Raw genomic sequence first — 17561 nt, 5'->3', positions numbered from 1 at the left:
CTAGTCCCCTTCTATGAGGACATTCTCGGTAAATATGAGTTGCTTGGCTACTTTATACATGTATTCCCATTCACTCGTGACAGAGACACTGTAACGAAAACGACCATGCGACTAAAGAATTGGCTCTTCCTTGTACGTCCATGGCTAAGTTATGAAATGGTTTCACTTCACACAACTATTTAAATATGTTTGAATTGGTCAGTATCCTACGCTACACAACAGTTATCAGTAAGTACTTGAGGAATTGAAGGGAAGGTACGATTGTTCTCTTTAATTTTGTTTTAAGCAGAGGATAGGCCAAACAGAGGCAAAGCCCTCACTCCTCTCCAGCGTCGCCAGAGAACTCAATGGAGAGTGGGTCCCCTCATCCACTTTCTGCCTCTCCACCGTACGTCTATGTCGTTCAAGGCACGTGCCTCTAACGCGTGATCATACAATCATTTTACTTATTCTTTTTTTTTAATAATTAATGGCATTAAACGGAGGAGAAGAAAAATGGTGGAATGATGACACGACTGGGGCGTGCCTTCCCTCTACGCGTGCGGCATTTGTAATTCCTTTCCGCCATTAACGGTTGCTCAGCCTCTCTACACTTTTCACATTACGGTTTTGTCCTTATGTCCTCTAGACAAATAATATTCAGTTCTTTTAATTTTCTTTTTCGATAATAATTATCTTCAGTTTTTTGCCCTTTAATAGTGTTTATTTTTACCTAGTTCAAAATAATTCATGCCAGTTTAAGATTCAAGATAATTATTCATTTTTTGAAAAACAGAAAACAATCTAAAAAAAAGTTTAGTTGCCCATTTTAGAAACCACAGAGAAAAACACCAAACAAACCCTTTTAATGTTTCTCTAATATGTTCCATTTACTTTCTTTTTCTTTTTTTTTTTGTCTGGAGATGTTCCATTTACTTGCAGTGGAATATATTCCTCTATATATACATATAATGTGCAAATGTGAGAAATATTCAATCAGAACGTACCTTGAGTCTTGGTTCCCGGTGCTGAGAGCGATCTAGCTTGGTTCAAAAAGCAAGATGAGTAGGAAACACAACCAAAGCACTCTTAACAGTCTATGACAGCATCTTGTAAGTCTATTGCATGCATCAAAGTGGACCACTATTTCTATTTTTGGATTCTTCCACGCCAAATTAATTAATAGTTAATAGTTGATCAAGTAGATAACCATAACTAAATGGTTATGTACTTGGTCATTGTTTGGAGATCTGCAGACAAAAGAATCACATATAGCATAAACCAACAGGAGATTGGAAAATCCATGATTGCCATGATCCAACACCCAAGTCTGATCATACCCATAATTGACAACAAACATTTTTCAGGGAAAAAAAAATTCAAAAATCAAGGTCTTAACACCGGGATTATTCACACTACTAATTACTAGTACTATGTTATGAAAATATCATCAATAACTATGTATATCCATTAACAACAGCCTGATTGCACAAAATTTATGGGTCGATACTGCGAATAAACAAGTTAAGGTGCCCGATGTGTATACAAATTGTTGAAGGGCAAAGAATTATACAAACTAAAACAAGGTACAAAGCTGGGGAAAGGACAAATCAAGAGAGACTGAAGGTGCTATAACAAAGGGAGGAGGAAAAAGGTGTTGGGGGGTTCCACATAGAATGATGAAAGAATTGAACATACTCAATTAACAAGATTGGGTGAAATAAAAGTGAAGAAGTGGACTTGCAGTGGGGTCAATATAAAAAAAAAAAAAAATTCTCCTTCAAAAAACACTGACTAAACACTCTATTAATGTTGACTTCAGAGTCACCACTTACTGTGTCCCTCACATGAATAGTAACATTTTCAATCCTCGAGTGGAGGGCAAAATTATTAGGGTTTGAAGATAAAACAACTAGACATGTGAACTACCTTAACCTAAGTCAAGATTTAGACTTGATACGCATTAACACAAACATAAGCATGCAGCAACTGTTGAAAAGATTCCCAATATCTTAATGGCCTTGATTTGTAGCATCAACAGGCTTCAACACAAATTCAAGTAGCATAGCTAGTCTTTGATAACAAAGTCAATTTATCATCAAGAACAAAAAGCTGTATGTCCAAATGCATGACAGTTTTTTGTTGTTTCATAGTGAAAACTTCAAAGACTTGATGAAGCTTTTGGGAGAATTAGTAAAAAGTCGAATAAGATAATCATGTGATCACCAATAAACCATAACCTATTTGCAATAATAACAGATTTGAAATCTTTAATCGGGTGAATATTTGTGGCGAAAACGAATATAGATAACACAAGAGGGATTGCAAAAAGGGGTCCCATACTATCATTACAAGTCACGTTCTACCATTTGGTGTTTGTTAAAAAAAGATGCTTTAACATGAAGATATGAGAGTGCACCGCCCTATTTTTGAGAGTATTTGGAGAAATGAGAATAGACAAGCAAATGATTTAGACCTTCTAAAGCAAAAGGATTTTTTAAAAGGAGGGTAAATCAAGATAAGTGAAGAGAGAAAACACTGTCCATCTTTCATTTCATGATGATATTTAAGTGAATAATGTCTAAGATAAGTGATTGAAAATGATTATAATCATATACATTGTAACCTATAAAATGTGTTAGTGTTTACCAACAGGATTAATATTGGAATTAAGACAGAGAAACTTCAAATTAGCACTTAAGCATCACAAGGTTTTTTTCCCCTTCTGTTTTTTTTTTTAAAGTTTAAACTGCAACAACAACCATGAGAAAAGATAATTTTGGTATTAGTATAAGCAGAAACATGATTCTATGTTATACTGTTCACCCTCTACATCCCTTAATTTTGAAGCAAAAACCTTAACAGAAAATCCACGAGGAATCCTCTCTCTTAAGCAAAACTCAAACTATCATGATTTTGTTATAGAAGGTGGAAGTAACTTTATATTCATGTGTGTTGGATACCTGTCTACACTCTACACCCGAACCCCCTAGTCTAAATCTCAATCATAAGTTCCTTTTCCTTCACTTTTTTCCTACTTTTATCTCCCTGGATTTCAAACCTTATAATAACAAAGTGCTTCCATTGTCGGTATCTTAAAGTGAAAATGGAGGACAAACCATATACCCTTGCAGGTCCTATGAATCATCACCTTGTTCATTGTGGCTCTCTCCTTTCTCACTCTGTCGTTACTTTTTATTCATTAACCATAAATTCTCTACCATGGCTTCATCATATTGATTTTCTGTTAATGGATCTAAGGAGTGGTGCATGTATAGATTGCACTCAAAATGTTTTAGGTCATAACCTAAGAACAAGGGCCAGTAACCAGCACCACTACATTGGTTCTTTATGGCTTTCCAAAAAATTATTTCCTTACTGTTATGTTATCATCTAAATAATCAAAATATGCAATGTAATAGGAGCATTGTGCATAACTCCCATTTTTTTCTTTCATTAATTCCTCAAATGTTCCCAAAAAGAAGCCTTCTACTCGATCTTGAATTTCAATTAGCCAGAACCCAAAAGGGGGTGCAAAGGAACGGTAACAACTGCCCCTTATTTGTGTACATTTATGAGGCAGTTGGTGTGAAAATGGAGCACTTGAAGCTCAAATTTATCCAAAACGGATGGGACTGGGAAGAGAATTTAGGGAACACTGCCCCTATAATTCCTACGTTGACAACCATTTTTCTCCAGCTAAAAGTTAGTCAAGCATATTTGCATTGAACTTATGACTTTCATCTTGTTAATAGAATGTTTCAATATCTTAAGAAATGCTTAGCCAAGATCATTTATTGTACTTCAACAAGCCTTTCATAGAGCACGCACAGTTAAAACTCCAGTAAATATACTGTCTCAGTAAATTAATTGAGCACATTTGCTATGGTTTATGTAAGTGTTTCATGCTTTCATGTGGGCATGTAGTAAACAATCATATACCCAAACAAAGCTCGTAATCAATGCCTTAAAAATCTTCCAAAACAATCCACAGATTATAGATTTCGAACTCACCTCTTTGCTTCATATGCCTTCCAAACTCTCTGTTAGAAATCCAGCTTTGAACACGCCGTTATCTGCAACAAAGAAACCAAAAAACCTAGGCGAGCTCAATCTATCCAGGTTGCAAATCCGCATTTTTATTACTTTCAGAGTTAAGTCCAATGTTCTTTAGCTTTGGAACACAACCATAACAACACCACCAAAAAAGTTAAAACATAAACAAAACTATTAAAAAATAAAAATTATTAGAGACATCACCAACATTAGTACTAACAGCAATATCCAGGGGAAAAAAAAAAATTCTAAGTATCCTACTCAGTACCCCTTACATTTTTTGAATAAACTATTATTGATATGAACATATCCTAAAAAAGTTGACAATATTAGGGGGGAAATGCACAGTTTACTCACTTGGAAAATTCCTCAAACAGAAGGGCTGTTAAAGAGACTGAAGGAGGGTAGGGTGGATGGATAGCTCCCGGGGTTAGAATAGAAGATTAAAAATTAGCACGCTATAACCTTGCTACGTCAGGATATAACTTTATTAGATCATTGCTTCATGAATGTCATTTCCCATAAATTATATCTCTTGCTATCATCGCATCTACCATGTTTCACAGAGTTCGTGAATATGTAATCTCCATCATTCTTGTGCTCTTGGCTGCATCATGAACATCTCATGTTATGCACACATTCAGATGTGAAAGGAATCAGTAACAAATAAATAAGCATATTCCAAAGTGAAAATGATCCTACCTTCAAAGTTGCTAGGGAAGTTTTGATTGTCAGTCCACATGATCCTGAAAATGGATAATTTTGTTGATAAAAGGTTTCTCTTGCTGATAGCTATCATGGAAGTAGAATGAATTACAAAAATAGCGTCCTTGCAGCTTAAATCATACACAAGCATTGATATACTGAAAGCCAACAATCCTAGATGAGAAAGGAAATCTTCAGAAGTCATTAGAAGTTAAGAAAGTAAATGGAACACACTAAACACAGCAATGTAACTTAGATGTCAATTGATGACATGCAGAAGCAAATAAACCCGATGGAGAAAACTGAAATGCACAAAAAAATGCCGCCCAAAAGTTTTCCAGGTCAAGAAATATTTTTTCAGAAATAAGAGTATAATCATTCCTGACAACAACAAAAATTGTCCAACCTTAAGGCAAGCAACAGCAAAAGGAAAACATTGAAGAATCCTGTGGTGGAGGGAAAAAACACGTAGTGTAAGAAGGGTACGGCAACACAAAATATAAAAATTCACTAAAAGTATGTGCTACCTGGACATAGTTCTTGATAAAGGGAGTAAATAATCACTAAAACCATATCTTAGATCAGTCGAGGAATCCTAAAGCATTGTAGATGATTCATGCCTTTGTCACTCAGAATTCAATTCATCACCATGAAAACTGTTATCCCAAATAATGTTGGGGTTGGCATTGAAAGACTTGTTGGATGATAAAACAATAAAAGGAATCATTAACGTTTCTATAACATGATGAACATTCAAAAAGAGACACCTACTGGAGCCACCAGTAACCCAAGTGCACAAGATTATATTCAAATGGTAGCTGAGCTGATTCAAATTAGTTGAATGAGAAAGGTATCTAAGTAAATAAAAAATCTTCAAGACATTGAAAACTTGATGCCTTACAGTAAGCTAGCTTCTCTATTTGCAGTGTGAATTAGGGTTCTCATGCCAGGGTGAGGGTGCAGATTTATATATCTGGAATCACATTATTTTGTTTTATTAAAGGCCAAGGCTTTACCCACCATAGTACAACTGAATGGAATTCCTTCACTCGAGGTGAACTAAGCAAATAGAGGAACAAAACTACAGAGATGTCTTCATAATTCTTAGCACCCTTCTCCTCTTCTTCTATGTCAAGCACACATAACAGACTGACATAATTTGAGGAGACAACACCATATGCTGATGTCCTTTCCCAAATATAATTCAATAAATAAAATACCGTCAATTATTGAACTCAAAGATGTCTAACCAACCATATTTCATCAACAAATTGAAGTAATAAGTCATAATTACAATGCTCTGGATAGGCTCTCCGGTCCTCTCCATTTTATGAAATTACCAGTTATAAAAATAATTTTGAAAACAAGTCCTATGCACAAGGCTCCCGCACACTGCGAGGTCGGGGATTTTTGGAGTTTTAGATGTTAGTAAAATAAATTAATCAATCGAAGCTCAGAATATTGATACAGAAAAACTAAGTTTACATTAGATCAATGAACAATGACCTAACTAAGTTAAATAAATTGTTATTGCATATTCCGCTTCTCTTGTAAGCCTCACAATCCATGCATTGAATATGAAAGCTCCCAAAAATTATAGTCGATAGCAGGTAGAAACATAATGTTGAGAATATCTATATATACCATTTTTGTGGCCGTTTATTTACATCAATTTTCTCTGACAAAAAAGGGAAGAAAAAAACAACTATCCAGAAATGCAGAAGCAGACTTCGACGCCCTTGTAAGAGAACATATAAAAACCAATTCACATCGACGTTTATAGACTAAACCAAATCAAAAACCCACACACAAATCAAACTCTCAATGGATCACAATCCATATATGAAACACCCAGCTAAAATCTCATTTTTTTTCCAGATTGGGCCAGTAGAAAGAAAGAAAAGAACGAAGTACCTGTTAGATGAGCCGATGCCTGATTACAACCTTCCATGGCGGCAGAGAGAGAACCTAGGAGGTTTCGTAGAGAGGAAGCTGTCCGGAGGTGGAAAAAGAAGTAAACGCTAGGGAGATGTTCAATTTATATAATATGACATCGAATACCTTTTTCCAAACACTGATAGGAAAGTAGGAAACTCGTCTTTCGCGCTTTTCCCCTTTTTGGGCCTAATGGGCTTAAACCTCTTTAAAAATCCCGGGATTACGACTTGACATAGGTCGCAGGCCCAAAGTAACTAATCCTGAAATTTATATACATTGGCCCATTTTTCTAATTTCTACATTGGCCCATTTATAGTATGGATTTACATCAGAAGTTCGTCTAGTTGCGTTGAATTTGTCACTTTCTTCTTGTTAATAAAATGTTTCAATATCTTAAGAAATGCTTAGCCGAGCGCATTTGTTGTACTTCAACAAGTCTTTCATGGTCCAAGCACAGTTAAAACTCCAGTAAATATACTGACTTAGTAAATTAATTGATAATTTGCTTTATGCACGTGTTTCATGCTTTCTTGTAAGCGTCAAATGTACTTCTTAGCTACTTCTATATATATACACAGAAATTCTTGTATGTGATCCAAAAATGTGACATAACTTTATGAATTTGTTTTTCACTTATAGATGAGGTGTGTCTCACAACAAATGCGTGACACCACTTTTATTGTATTTTATTATAGTCATTGGATTTCATCTTTACAGAGTTGGTTCATGAGAATATATATATATATATATATATATAACGTACCCATTACCTCAACCTTAGTCATGTCACATTACATACAATCACATACCCGAACATAGCTCATAATCAACGCCTTAAAAATTCTCAAAAACAATGCACATATTTTAGATTTCGAACTCACCTCTTTGCTTCCTATGCCTACCAAACTCTGTTAGAAAATCCAGCTTTGACCACGCCATTATCTGCACAAGGGAACAAAAAAAACCTGGACAAGCCCAATCTATCCAGGTTGCAATTCGCACACTCCCAGAGTTTAAGTTTCAATTTCCTTTAGCTTTGGAACACAACCCTGAGAAGACCACCAAAAAAGTTAATAAATAAATAAAAATGTCATTTCCCATAAATTATATCTCGTTATCATTGCATCTACCATGTTTCCTAGAGTTCGTGAGAACGTACTCTCCGTCATTCTTTTGCTTTTGGCTGCATCACGAACATCTCATGTTATGCATACATTCAGATGTGAAAGGAGGCAATAGCAAATAATAAGCACATTCCAAAGCAAAAAATGATCCTACCTTCGAAGTTGCTGGGGAAGTTTTGATTGTTAGTCCACATGATCCCAAAAATGGATAATTTTGTTGATAAAAGGTTTCACATGGCAATAGCTAAAATGGAAGCAGAAAAAAGATACAAAAATAGCATCCTTGCAGCTGAAATCATACACAAGCATGAATATACTGAAAGCCAACAATACTAAATAAGAAAAGGAAATCTTCAGAAGCATTAGAAGTTAAGAAAGTCAATGGGACACAGCAACATAACTTACATGCCAATGGAGAAATGCACAAAAAATATCGCTCAAAAGTTTTCCAGGTCCAGAAATATTTTCTCAGAAATAAGAGTAATCACTCCTGAGTCCTGAAAACAACAAAATTGTCCAACTTGAAGGCAAGCAACGGCGAAAGGAAAACGTTGAAAAATCCTGCGGTGGAGAGGGAAAAAAATACACCAAGTGTAAGAATAGTAAGGTAACACAAAACATCAAGATTCGCTAAAAGTATATGCTACCTGGAAATAGTTCTTGATAAAGATAGCGAAGTAAAAATCCTCAAAAGTCAAAACCATATCTTAGATCAGTCAAGGAATCCTAAATCAATGTAGATGATTCATGCCTTTGTTACTCAGAATTAACCCATTCAAATCAAAATCAACAGTGTTGAAAGAGAGTAGAAGAACCTTAAAATAGTGGATATTATTCCACAATTTTTATCGTAATCGGGGTGGAAAACAAATTTCACAGTCAGGTCTGCTTGTAATGTCCTTGTGACCCAAGGGTTTCAAACCCTAGTTGGTAATCGACTCCCATGCAAGAGAACATATAACAATCAATTCACATCGAAGTTCATAAATTAAACCAAATAAAAAATCCACACACAAATCAGACTCTCAATTGATCACGATATCAATGTATGAAACACCCAAATAAAATCTCCGTCCTTTCCAGATTGGGCCAGTACAAGGAAAGAAAAGAACGAAATACTGTACCTTATAGACGAGCCGATTGCAACCTTCAATGGCGGCAGAGAGAAGAAAACCTAGGAGGTTTCGTACAGAGTAAGCTGTCCGGAGGTGGAAGCGCAAGTTAACGTTAGGGAGATGTTCAATTTGAATTTATAATAATGACATCGAAACCGTTTTCCGAACACAGATGGGAAACTCGTCTTTCGCGCTTTGCACTCTTTTTTTTGGGCCTATGGGCTTACACCTCTTTAAAATTATTGAGCATCTAAAGCCCGGTATTAAGCCTAGACTTAGGTATGAGGCCCAATCTTGAAACTTCGAAATATTGGCCCATTAATAGACGATGGATTAAATTAATCAAAATTCAAGACATCCTCTTCAATATGATACCACCATTTGTCGTAACAGGGAATAAAATCAAAATTTTGGTGGGTCCAATCAGGTATAAACGGAAACGTTTTCTAAATAAATGCGAATTAATTGAAAATATAAAATATCATTCTGTTTTATTTTACTACATTGTCTAGTCAGTGTTTTATTTTACCACATTCTATCCTAGATTAAAAAAAAAATACACAAATGATATCACTATACAAGAAAACGGAGGTTCGAGTGGATCAGGTATGCTAACAAAGTCAAAGTTTTTGTTAATGTGATTGTATTGAAAAACGTGTTTCGCTGGACGATAAAGTCAAAGTTTTTATTAAAGTGATTGTATTGAAAAACGTGTTTCACATGATTTTTAATATAATAGAAATGAGACTCAATATTGATTTTTGTTGGCCCAACAACACTTACACCATTATAAGTGCTCTTATCGGACCGCATCACGAAAAAAAAAGAAGAAGCGAATACAAAGCATTGACATGGTTGGAAAATATCAAAATACAGAAGACAAATAAATCAGGAACGATGCAGATCCCCTTAAAAAAAGGTGAATACCAAGCAATTGACATGGTTGGAAAATATCAAAATACAGAAGACAAATAAATTAGGAATGATAGTATAATACATTACCCTTAAAAAAAAGCGAATACCAAGCAATCGACATGGTTGGAAAATATCAAAATACAGAAGAGAAATAAATCAGAAATGATACCCTGTTAAGCCTATTTTCCATCCCCATATGAATATCCATAAATTAATCTCCTCGAAAGTATCAACCCCCGACGCGAGTCCTCTGCTTTCCTGAACAGTCTATTTGATAATTGATATTACCTAATACATACACAACACCAATAGAGAAAAAGAAGATAACAATCTCGGCCATGTTCAGTGGAGGCAAGGGCATGGGAGGTGGAGCGGGAGGGGGAAGCGTGTTGAGGGTTGTCAGGAAGGCGGTTACAAGGGCTGGTGTCAGTGCTGGGAATACTCTCCAAGAACCCATATCTTCTTCAGGAGCCACTTCACCTACTGCCGCTGCTTCTGGGCTTAGCCATAAGCCTAATTCTTCCAATAATCTTTCTATTTACTCTTCTGGGTCGTCTCATTTATCTCCATTTAGTGTTCCTTTATCATCCAGTTCTGTTGTACCCACTTGTTGGCCTAGTTTTGGTGCTGGGTCTGGCTCTTCCTGCGATGAGTTCGAGTGGGTGTCTGTTGACGGAAGTCAGGATGATAGGGCTTTTGGGTTTGTCGATGATTTTGTCCTCGGCCCTGTGCCTTCTGCAGATGAAGTTCAATACGCTGTTTCTGCTCTTCAACAGTGAGTTTTCTGTTTTCCTTTTCCTTCTTTTTTTTTTAAGTTTATCTTCAGTTATAGTTGCATATTTGATGAAGTTGCAAAATTTTTCTTATATTACTTTCTGATTGCTAGAAAATTTTCTGCCTTTTAGTCACCATAGTCTTGGCATTTTTCTTCTGTTCGGTGACCCCAATCCCAACTGAATTATAATTTTGTCTCCATCCTAATCATTTAGTTGAGAACCTACATGAGTTAGAAATATGCCATCTGTGGCAAGTAGCTCGACCTTTCCAGCTTTCCTTATGGGATGTGTATGTCCCTGTTCTTGTTGTCGGTGGCCATGTTTTGAAATATGGCCATACACTTTACTACCAAGTAAATTATGTTCGTGATTATTTTCATTTTTAAAATTGGGGTGGTGGTTGCTCTGAGTCAGATGATAGTGACATAGCTTGAAAATCATCGGTCTAATCCAACAAGTAAACATCTTTATACATGTGTAGGACATCTAGCAATCATATTGCTTGTTTAATCTCACAATCAATAGGTAAAAAAGTAAACAACTTGTGCATTCCTGTGGGTGACAGCGAAACCTGCGAATACTCTGCTTCCCTCACATAAATGATAAATGTATAGATAGGAGAAAAAGTTAGTCAATAATGATAGAGATAAGATTGGTCACTAATATTGAATGACAGGGATATTGTATAGGATGGTGCTCATAGAATTGGATGTAATGGAAAAGTGCATTGAATGTTATGGGGTGCCAAAGGATGCACTCGAGGCTAAAGGTTAAACTCTACAAGTTTGCTATTTACCATAAAATGCTTTATGGGTTGCTGGCTCATGATATTTGGGTTTTGAGGCTTTGATGATGATGAATGTAATAATGGGAGTCTCATGACATAATTTTTTATTGTAATTTTTTTCCTTCAATTTAAATCTCATCCTTCTTGTTTTTTGTAAGAACTTCTGTTTTGACATTTACACAATATTGCAACTTGACCTTTTAGAAATCATCCTTAACATTTGTTGTCTTGAGTGGTTTGTGATTGTAGGGTCTCTGACGTTGCCCGACACTCTCAGCATGTCAGGGATAAATATGCTTATAATTCTGACAGGGATGGAGCAAATTGTATTCCAAGTTTTACTGATTCAGTGGGTCGAGTTTCTTCAGTTGGATCAGATTTAGATTGGGTGGAGCCCTCTCAGAATAATTATAACTCAAGAATGTTGCAACGTCATGGACGAGACAGAGTATATGATGCTTTTCATTTACTGCAGACCGAGCCGTTTGTTCAGGTTCATAATAATCCTAAAAGTAGCTTCTTTTTCATCACATTGAGCATGGTAAACTTAATAGGATTAATTGTTGATGTGGGGTTGGTGATAATTCTTAGAAGGTTTTAAACTTTTGCAGAGGATGGTCATCTCGTTATCTTCAGATAAAGCTGTTTGGGATGCTGTTATGAACAATGATGCGGTCCGACAACTCAAAGAATTATATTATTCAGGTTTGTCATTTCGTCGTCTTCAAAAATCATGTTCATCTCATGTTAAACGTTTGGGTGCTTTCTGCAGTTCATTACAGATTTATAAATGTCAATCTGCGTAGTTTCATTTGCTTCTTGTGCTCAATATCTCGTTATTTATGTACTTATTTTAAGATGAACTTATGTTCCTCATAAGTATAGAAAAAGTAAGCACAGTTGGTTCTATCAAGTTTAATTGTAATAATTGCTCCTTCGTCGGCATTGATTGACTTAAAAGAAACTTGGTGGCTACTCCTGATTCACCTCGCAGATGAAAGCATTAATCAACATAGTTCGGATGAGCCATCTGACGACTCAAATCCAGCAGTGAACATTGTTAGGTGGATTTTCGACAATACAAAGGCTAAAGTCATGGAAGTAATCGATAACATTATGAAGCTTACAAATGAGTTGTTCAAACCCTCAGACGAGGAGAAGACGGCAACAGGAGGCACGTATCTATTTCAGGAGAAGCTGAAAACTTCATTCCAGCTAGCCATTGTGGTCCTGCTGATTGTGATTGTGTCTCGAGCCCACAGGGCTTGACCATAATTTGACGACATTATGGGCATTTCCCCTTTATGGTGGGCAACTGGATACTAGTTAAAGTTCCCCACCTGTTGCATTACCATTGTCACTTTGGCTGAAGTGTTGCTTTACAAGGCAGAAATAGAAGTTCGGGCATTCTGTGATGCAACGATATGGGGTTATGATACACTAATACGCCTTTTTTCAAAATGGCTGCTCTGTGTTTCTATTTTAGTTGGCACATCTATCTATATTTTGCGGATTTGTTAATGTTAAAACTCTGATAATTTATTAACAGAGTGATTCTAAAGCCTTCTGATCAGCTTCCTTACTTCCCTGGGTTAAGGGCGTTCATGCAATTTAACAGACTGGAATACCCGAAAGTCCAATTTGTTTGCCTCCGTGGAGTCCATACAATTTTTTCGAAATTTGATAAACAGGGTAGACGTATATAATGGCATGAGACGTATGTGATGGCCATGCCATTACAGTGTTTTCTATTGCATTGCGTTCATATATGGCCATCACAATGACTTCTACTGCAGGTGCATTCATCTATGGTCTCGTGACGATCTTCCATTTGCACCACTACTGCTCCGCCTCTCATCTTACATTTTCTTCGGTGAATTCCTATGACCATGCAAGTACGACAAAGGATAGGCAGTAACCATGAGGTCGGTGTCATTCTATTTCTATCAACATAAATTTGTACATCAAAATGTTTTTAACAAATAAAATAAACACATTCCTAAACCGCATAAGATGATTCTAGTCGCATTTACGCTGCCTAAACTGCATTCAGTTCAAGTCAATGACAGAATCCAAAAAATAATCAACATTAGGGGCTACTGTAGCCCGTTTGCCGAGCTCTCCAAGGACGCAACAGTTCTTATCCACAGTGTTGATTGCCACAGCATCTTGAGCAAATATACAATCTGAACCTGGTGAAACCTGAAATAAGAAATACAGTTGCTGCATTAGAGTGAGTGCATTTAACGGAGCAGTCATTTGTGCCTTCAACATCTGTCTAGTATGTCCTATTCCGCTTTCCCTAGCTGCTGATCATTAGGATCTCGTAATCCAGTCTCCATATCAGGACAGGAAGTGTCCTAGTCTGTGCTTATTTGTTCGTGTTTTAATCGTATTAGATGTGAGTGAGAGTATGAGCATTCTTTAGTGTTTTTGCTGGCAAGTTCCTGTGTAAAGCAAGCATCCGATGTACTTACATCGTATAGGCAGTCTCCTAGCTTCAGTTTGATTGCTCCACTCTTGTAAACTAGCATTTTCCCCATATATCCCTCTGGCAACTCTTCCAAACTACACCTTGTCACCGGGGCACCCTTTCTTCCTGAGCTTTCAGCCTTTTCTTTTCCTTTTGCACTAGCCAATCGCTTGACAAAGGGCAGCTTTGCAGGAAGCTGAAAGAAAAACATCTTTTCTTTCGTACTTTCCTCCTGTCACAGAGTGGCAAGTTGTTTTTTTTGTAAAAAGCTATGGTAAATATGGACGAAAAAAAATTGACACCATTCTAATAGCCCACCAGAAGCCCAAGATCAGAGGCAGGATTTATCGTGTTCTCATCATACTCTTTGTTTCTTGCAGCCTCCCCAAAGTCTGCCTCATCCAGAAGTTCTACAAGCAAAACAATACAGAGCAAACAATCAAAAGAAGGAAAAGGTAAACTCCAGATTTTCCTGTGATTTAGGAATTATCCCCGTTCCAGACACATCTAAAGCATACCTGGGTCACCAGAATAAGGCCTCCTTAAAGGCAGAGTGATAGGATAGTTTGAGCGATGGTAATCCTGCAATGACAGTGGAGAGGAGATCTTAGTGGAGACAAGAAAAGAGAGAGAGAAGGGAAGGGGAAGCGAAGAGGTATTCATGGCAAGAATTTTACCCAAGGATCTCTGTAATTTTTCTTTGTTTTCAAACTTGATGCATCAGCAGGATCTGAAGCATGAAGAATGATTCCATCTTCTTTGGCAGTTGAAGGAGAGGAAAATAACATCGGCTCATCATCAGATACATTTATCCTAGACGAGCTACTGTTACCAGAGGTCCCATCCCTCTGATTGCCATATGTCCTCAAGTAAGATGATGATTTGGTTCCAAAACCAAATGCAACTTGTGCTGAAGGTGCTGTGGTTTGTAACACCAACTTCAGTGAATACATTACAGTACTAATAACTGTGTGAAATGATACCAAGACAAACAATAATAGTAGTTTATTGCTTTTTTCTTCAAAGCAATATAATCTGCTGCTAATCAAGTCAAGAGCCCATAACAAGGAAATTATCCTTCCTATCATTGTTGACTTGACACACAATACAATGATCACTATCAAAAGCTATGATTATCACCCAATAACCATACTGATAACACTATCACTTCAGAATTCCAGTTTACTTTGGGTTGAATTTAAGCCATTTACTGTTTCTGAAATTGCACTTTGAGCCATCTCTTCTTTGCCCGTTACTAGACCCGTCCCTATTCTCTTTAGAAAAAAAATGAAAACCCTCTTTTATTTTTTGAAATAAACTCATTCTGCTTATCACAACCTGCCTCTTTAACGACTCCAACCCCTTCGTTTTGCACCACCACAACAGAATGCTTATCTCCTTCCATTAAGTAAAAACATCAAAGTTGGCATTTAGACATTTAGTAACATCACATGAAATCTCAAAAAGTATCTTAAAGGTTTTCCAAAATGCATTTTCACATTCTATAACCTTAGTTTTTCCCACCCACCATCCTCAGTATGCCTATTAAAATTATTTTGGGGTCTACAACAAATCTTTCCCTTAAATTTTAGCAGAAATGTCAATTTTTTTTCCAAAAAACAAAGCTAGAATCTATAAGCCACATAATTGCCCCATTTCCTAATAATGACCATGCATTGAGGAAAGGACAAAAAAACATAAGAGACCAGCTAACGAAAACTTACGCTTCTCGTTGACTTTGGGTTTTTGTTTTGTAACTTTCTCCTGCAAATCCACGAATAGAGAAGTCAAAAAAATCTTCCAAGGAATGTATTTAACTTTAAATGCGGGCATAAATTGACACCCAATATGTCATTTTAAAGCTTCAGAACAAGGCAAGCCTTTATCAATATCATTCAATTACAGGCATTTTGTTAAATGATCAATCCCCTTTCCCAAAATAAATACCTTCGAAAGCTGAATACCTCTACACGCACTATGCAATGAATAACGGGAACGTAGAGACTTGTCTACTAATGACAATTTAATAACAACTGGCAAAGGACAACTTGATCTAGGGTACCTCCTACTCTTACTTGGTTTGAGCCCCAGGGAGCAAAATCTTAAGGCACAAAGGTGACCAGTTCAAAATCTACAAATATGCCGCTTCAGTCTGCATAGCATAATACATACTTCAAAATGAAAATTTCTGATCAGCTTTACATTGTTTAGATACTAACTGGAATTGTAGACAAGGGAAGGTACCAGGCGATCAATGATTCCACAATATTACAGAATATCTAAATCTCACCTTTTTTTTTTTTTTTGTTTATTCTATAGTTTCCTTAATGCAAAGGTTTTGCTGATACTAAAGGATGCTCTCCTCTGGGTTCAACTGCAAAGCTCCTTTCACACAATCTAAAACATCAGTTCTGATATAGTTTCTCTCATTCTTGTGTTCTTGGTTATCATTATGAGAAGAAAACTATGACAATTGATCTAAATATGAAATGATTTCATTTTTTACATACTCTTATCAAGCTAACCCCTGCAGCCTAGTGATAAAGGATGGTGGTTACCATTGACAAACCTTATGAGAGACACGTTTCTAGTACAACTAATGGTTTTGCACAAACAACTTTCACCAGGAAATAAAAAAGAGACTTTGGTCTTGGTAAACCCCAAACCAAGACCACCAAGCTATTCAACAACTAATTATATCAAAAACTCCACTATCAAGATTTTCAAAACTTCACAATCCACCCTTAACGGCAGATTTTGTTTGTTTGTTTTTTTTAATTATTGTTTGGAAACAGCCTTTTATTCAACCCCATCTGTATTTGTTCCCGTTCCTACTTTCTAAAAGAAAAAAGACCACCTAGGCTAAAGCCAACAAGACCTAAGGAACGCGTACCTGCCAAACAGACCGACACACTTTTATGGTGAATTTTAAAAAAAAAATTGAGGACAATAAATTAAGAAAAATACCAATAACAGTATCGCACATCTCGGAAAACAAGGAAAAAAAATAACGGAGCAGTAGAAACTGGAAAGAAATACCGTGTATAAACTAAAAAGAAGACACAAAAGATGCGTATAAATACCTGGAAACGGCGTAAGAGATACTGAGCCTCGGCAGTACTTTCATCTTCACTGCATTTCGTTTACAATAACAACAAAACAACATTTACACGTAATTTTAACTGTAGGAAAGCATTAAACATTCCCAAGAAACAAACAGGAAAAAGAAAGAGATGGTAAGGGAAAGCAAAATTACGTCTTAGGAACAGACTGAACAGTGGATTTGGGCTTTCTGGTTGGTGGAGCTTTGGGTGCGAACTTAACCTGCAGGGTTTTGTCTCTTGATTTTTCAGATCTGAGATTGAATTGTGACGAAACTAGAGCGCATCAAAGAAAAGTAAAACAAAAAAACGAAAATTGAAGGAAGAATTTACAAACCTTTCTCTGTGGCCTCGCTGGATCGTCGCTATTCATGGCGGTTCAACGGAGATCGGAAAATCGAGGATAAAAAATGTAAAACGAGAAACTCGAACCTGCAACAAGATGAAAATAAGGTAGAACATTGCCGCTCGTCTTATAACCTAATCACGACCTGTCGTTACATATTTATATTTATATATAATATATATATAACCCAGCACAATATTCCATTTTTAACTATTGAGGAAAGTAAAATTCCAAATCACCATCTGA

At 36.4% G+C, this 17561-nt stretch overlaps 2 protein-coding genes and 2 long non-coding RNA genes across 5 annotated transcripts; 1 reads left to right on the top strand and 3 right to left on the bottom strand.

Annotated features, from left to right (window-relative positions):
• Positions 1 to 486: 486 nt before the first annotated feature.
• On the bottom strand, positions 487 to 6776 carry LOC119983597. Of its 2 annotated transcripts, XR_005464659.1 has the most exons (4): positions 6655 to 6776; positions 4738 to 4781; positions 4393 to 4642; positions 487 to 4055 (listed from the first exon to the last, which is right to left on the bottom strand). It is a non-coding gene; the product is annotated as an uncharacterized LOC119983597 (long non-coding RNA). The 2 variants fall into 2 exon arrangements; XR_005464658.1 differs by having other exon boundaries at positions 487 to 4642.
• A 684-nt stretch (positions 6777 to 7460) lies between these two features.
• On the bottom strand, positions 7461 to 8470 carry LOC119983322. Its single transcript, XR_005464602.1, has 3 exons — positions 7957 to 8470; positions 7809 to 7861; positions 7461 to 7727 (listed from the first exon to the last, which is right to left on the bottom strand). It is a non-coding gene; the product is annotated as an uncharacterized LOC119983322 (long non-coding RNA).
• Positions 8471 to 10140: 1670 nt separating this feature from the next.
• On the top strand, positions 10141 to 12946 carry LOC119984678. Its single transcript, XM_038828747.1, has 4 exons — positions 10141 to 10607; positions 11645 to 11888; positions 12007 to 12100; positions 12390 to 12946. The coding sequence occupies exons 1-4, from the start codon at positions 10171 to 10173 to the stop codon at positions 12662 to 12664; spliced, it is 1050 nt and encodes a 349-aa protein (XP_038684675.1). The 5' UTR covers positions 10141 to 10170; the 3' UTR covers positions 12665 to 12946.
• Positions 12947 to 13316: 370 nt separating this feature from the next.
• On the bottom strand, positions 13317 to 17441 carry LOC119983842. The gene is made up of 9 exons (XM_038827568.1): positions 17307 to 17441; positions 17125 to 17192; positions 16952 to 17000; positions 15593 to 15632; positions 14546 to 14787; positions 14387 to 14450; positions 14187 to 14278; positions 13873 to 14100; positions 13317 to 13597 (listed from the first exon to the last, which is right to left on the bottom strand). The coding sequence occupies exons 1-9, from the start codon at positions 17340 to 17342 to the stop codon at positions 13445 to 13447; spliced, it is 972 nt and encodes a 323-aa protein (XP_038683496.1). The 5' UTR covers positions 17343 to 17441; the 3' UTR covers positions 13317 to 13444.
• Positions 17442 to 17561: the final 120 nt, after the last annotated feature.

The sequence above is a fragment of the Tripterygium wilfordii genome, chromosome 18, assembly GCF_013401445.1.
Source record: "Tripterygium wilfordii isolate XIE 37 chromosome 18, ASM1340144v1, whole genome shotgun sequence".
Lineage (NCBI taxonomy): Eukaryota > Viridiplantae > Streptophyta > Magnoliopsida > Celastrales > Celastraceae > Tripterygium > Tripterygium wilfordii.
The sequence above is the reverse complement of the archived record's forward strand: the minus strand, read 5'-3'. Positions and strand labels throughout refer to the sequence as shown.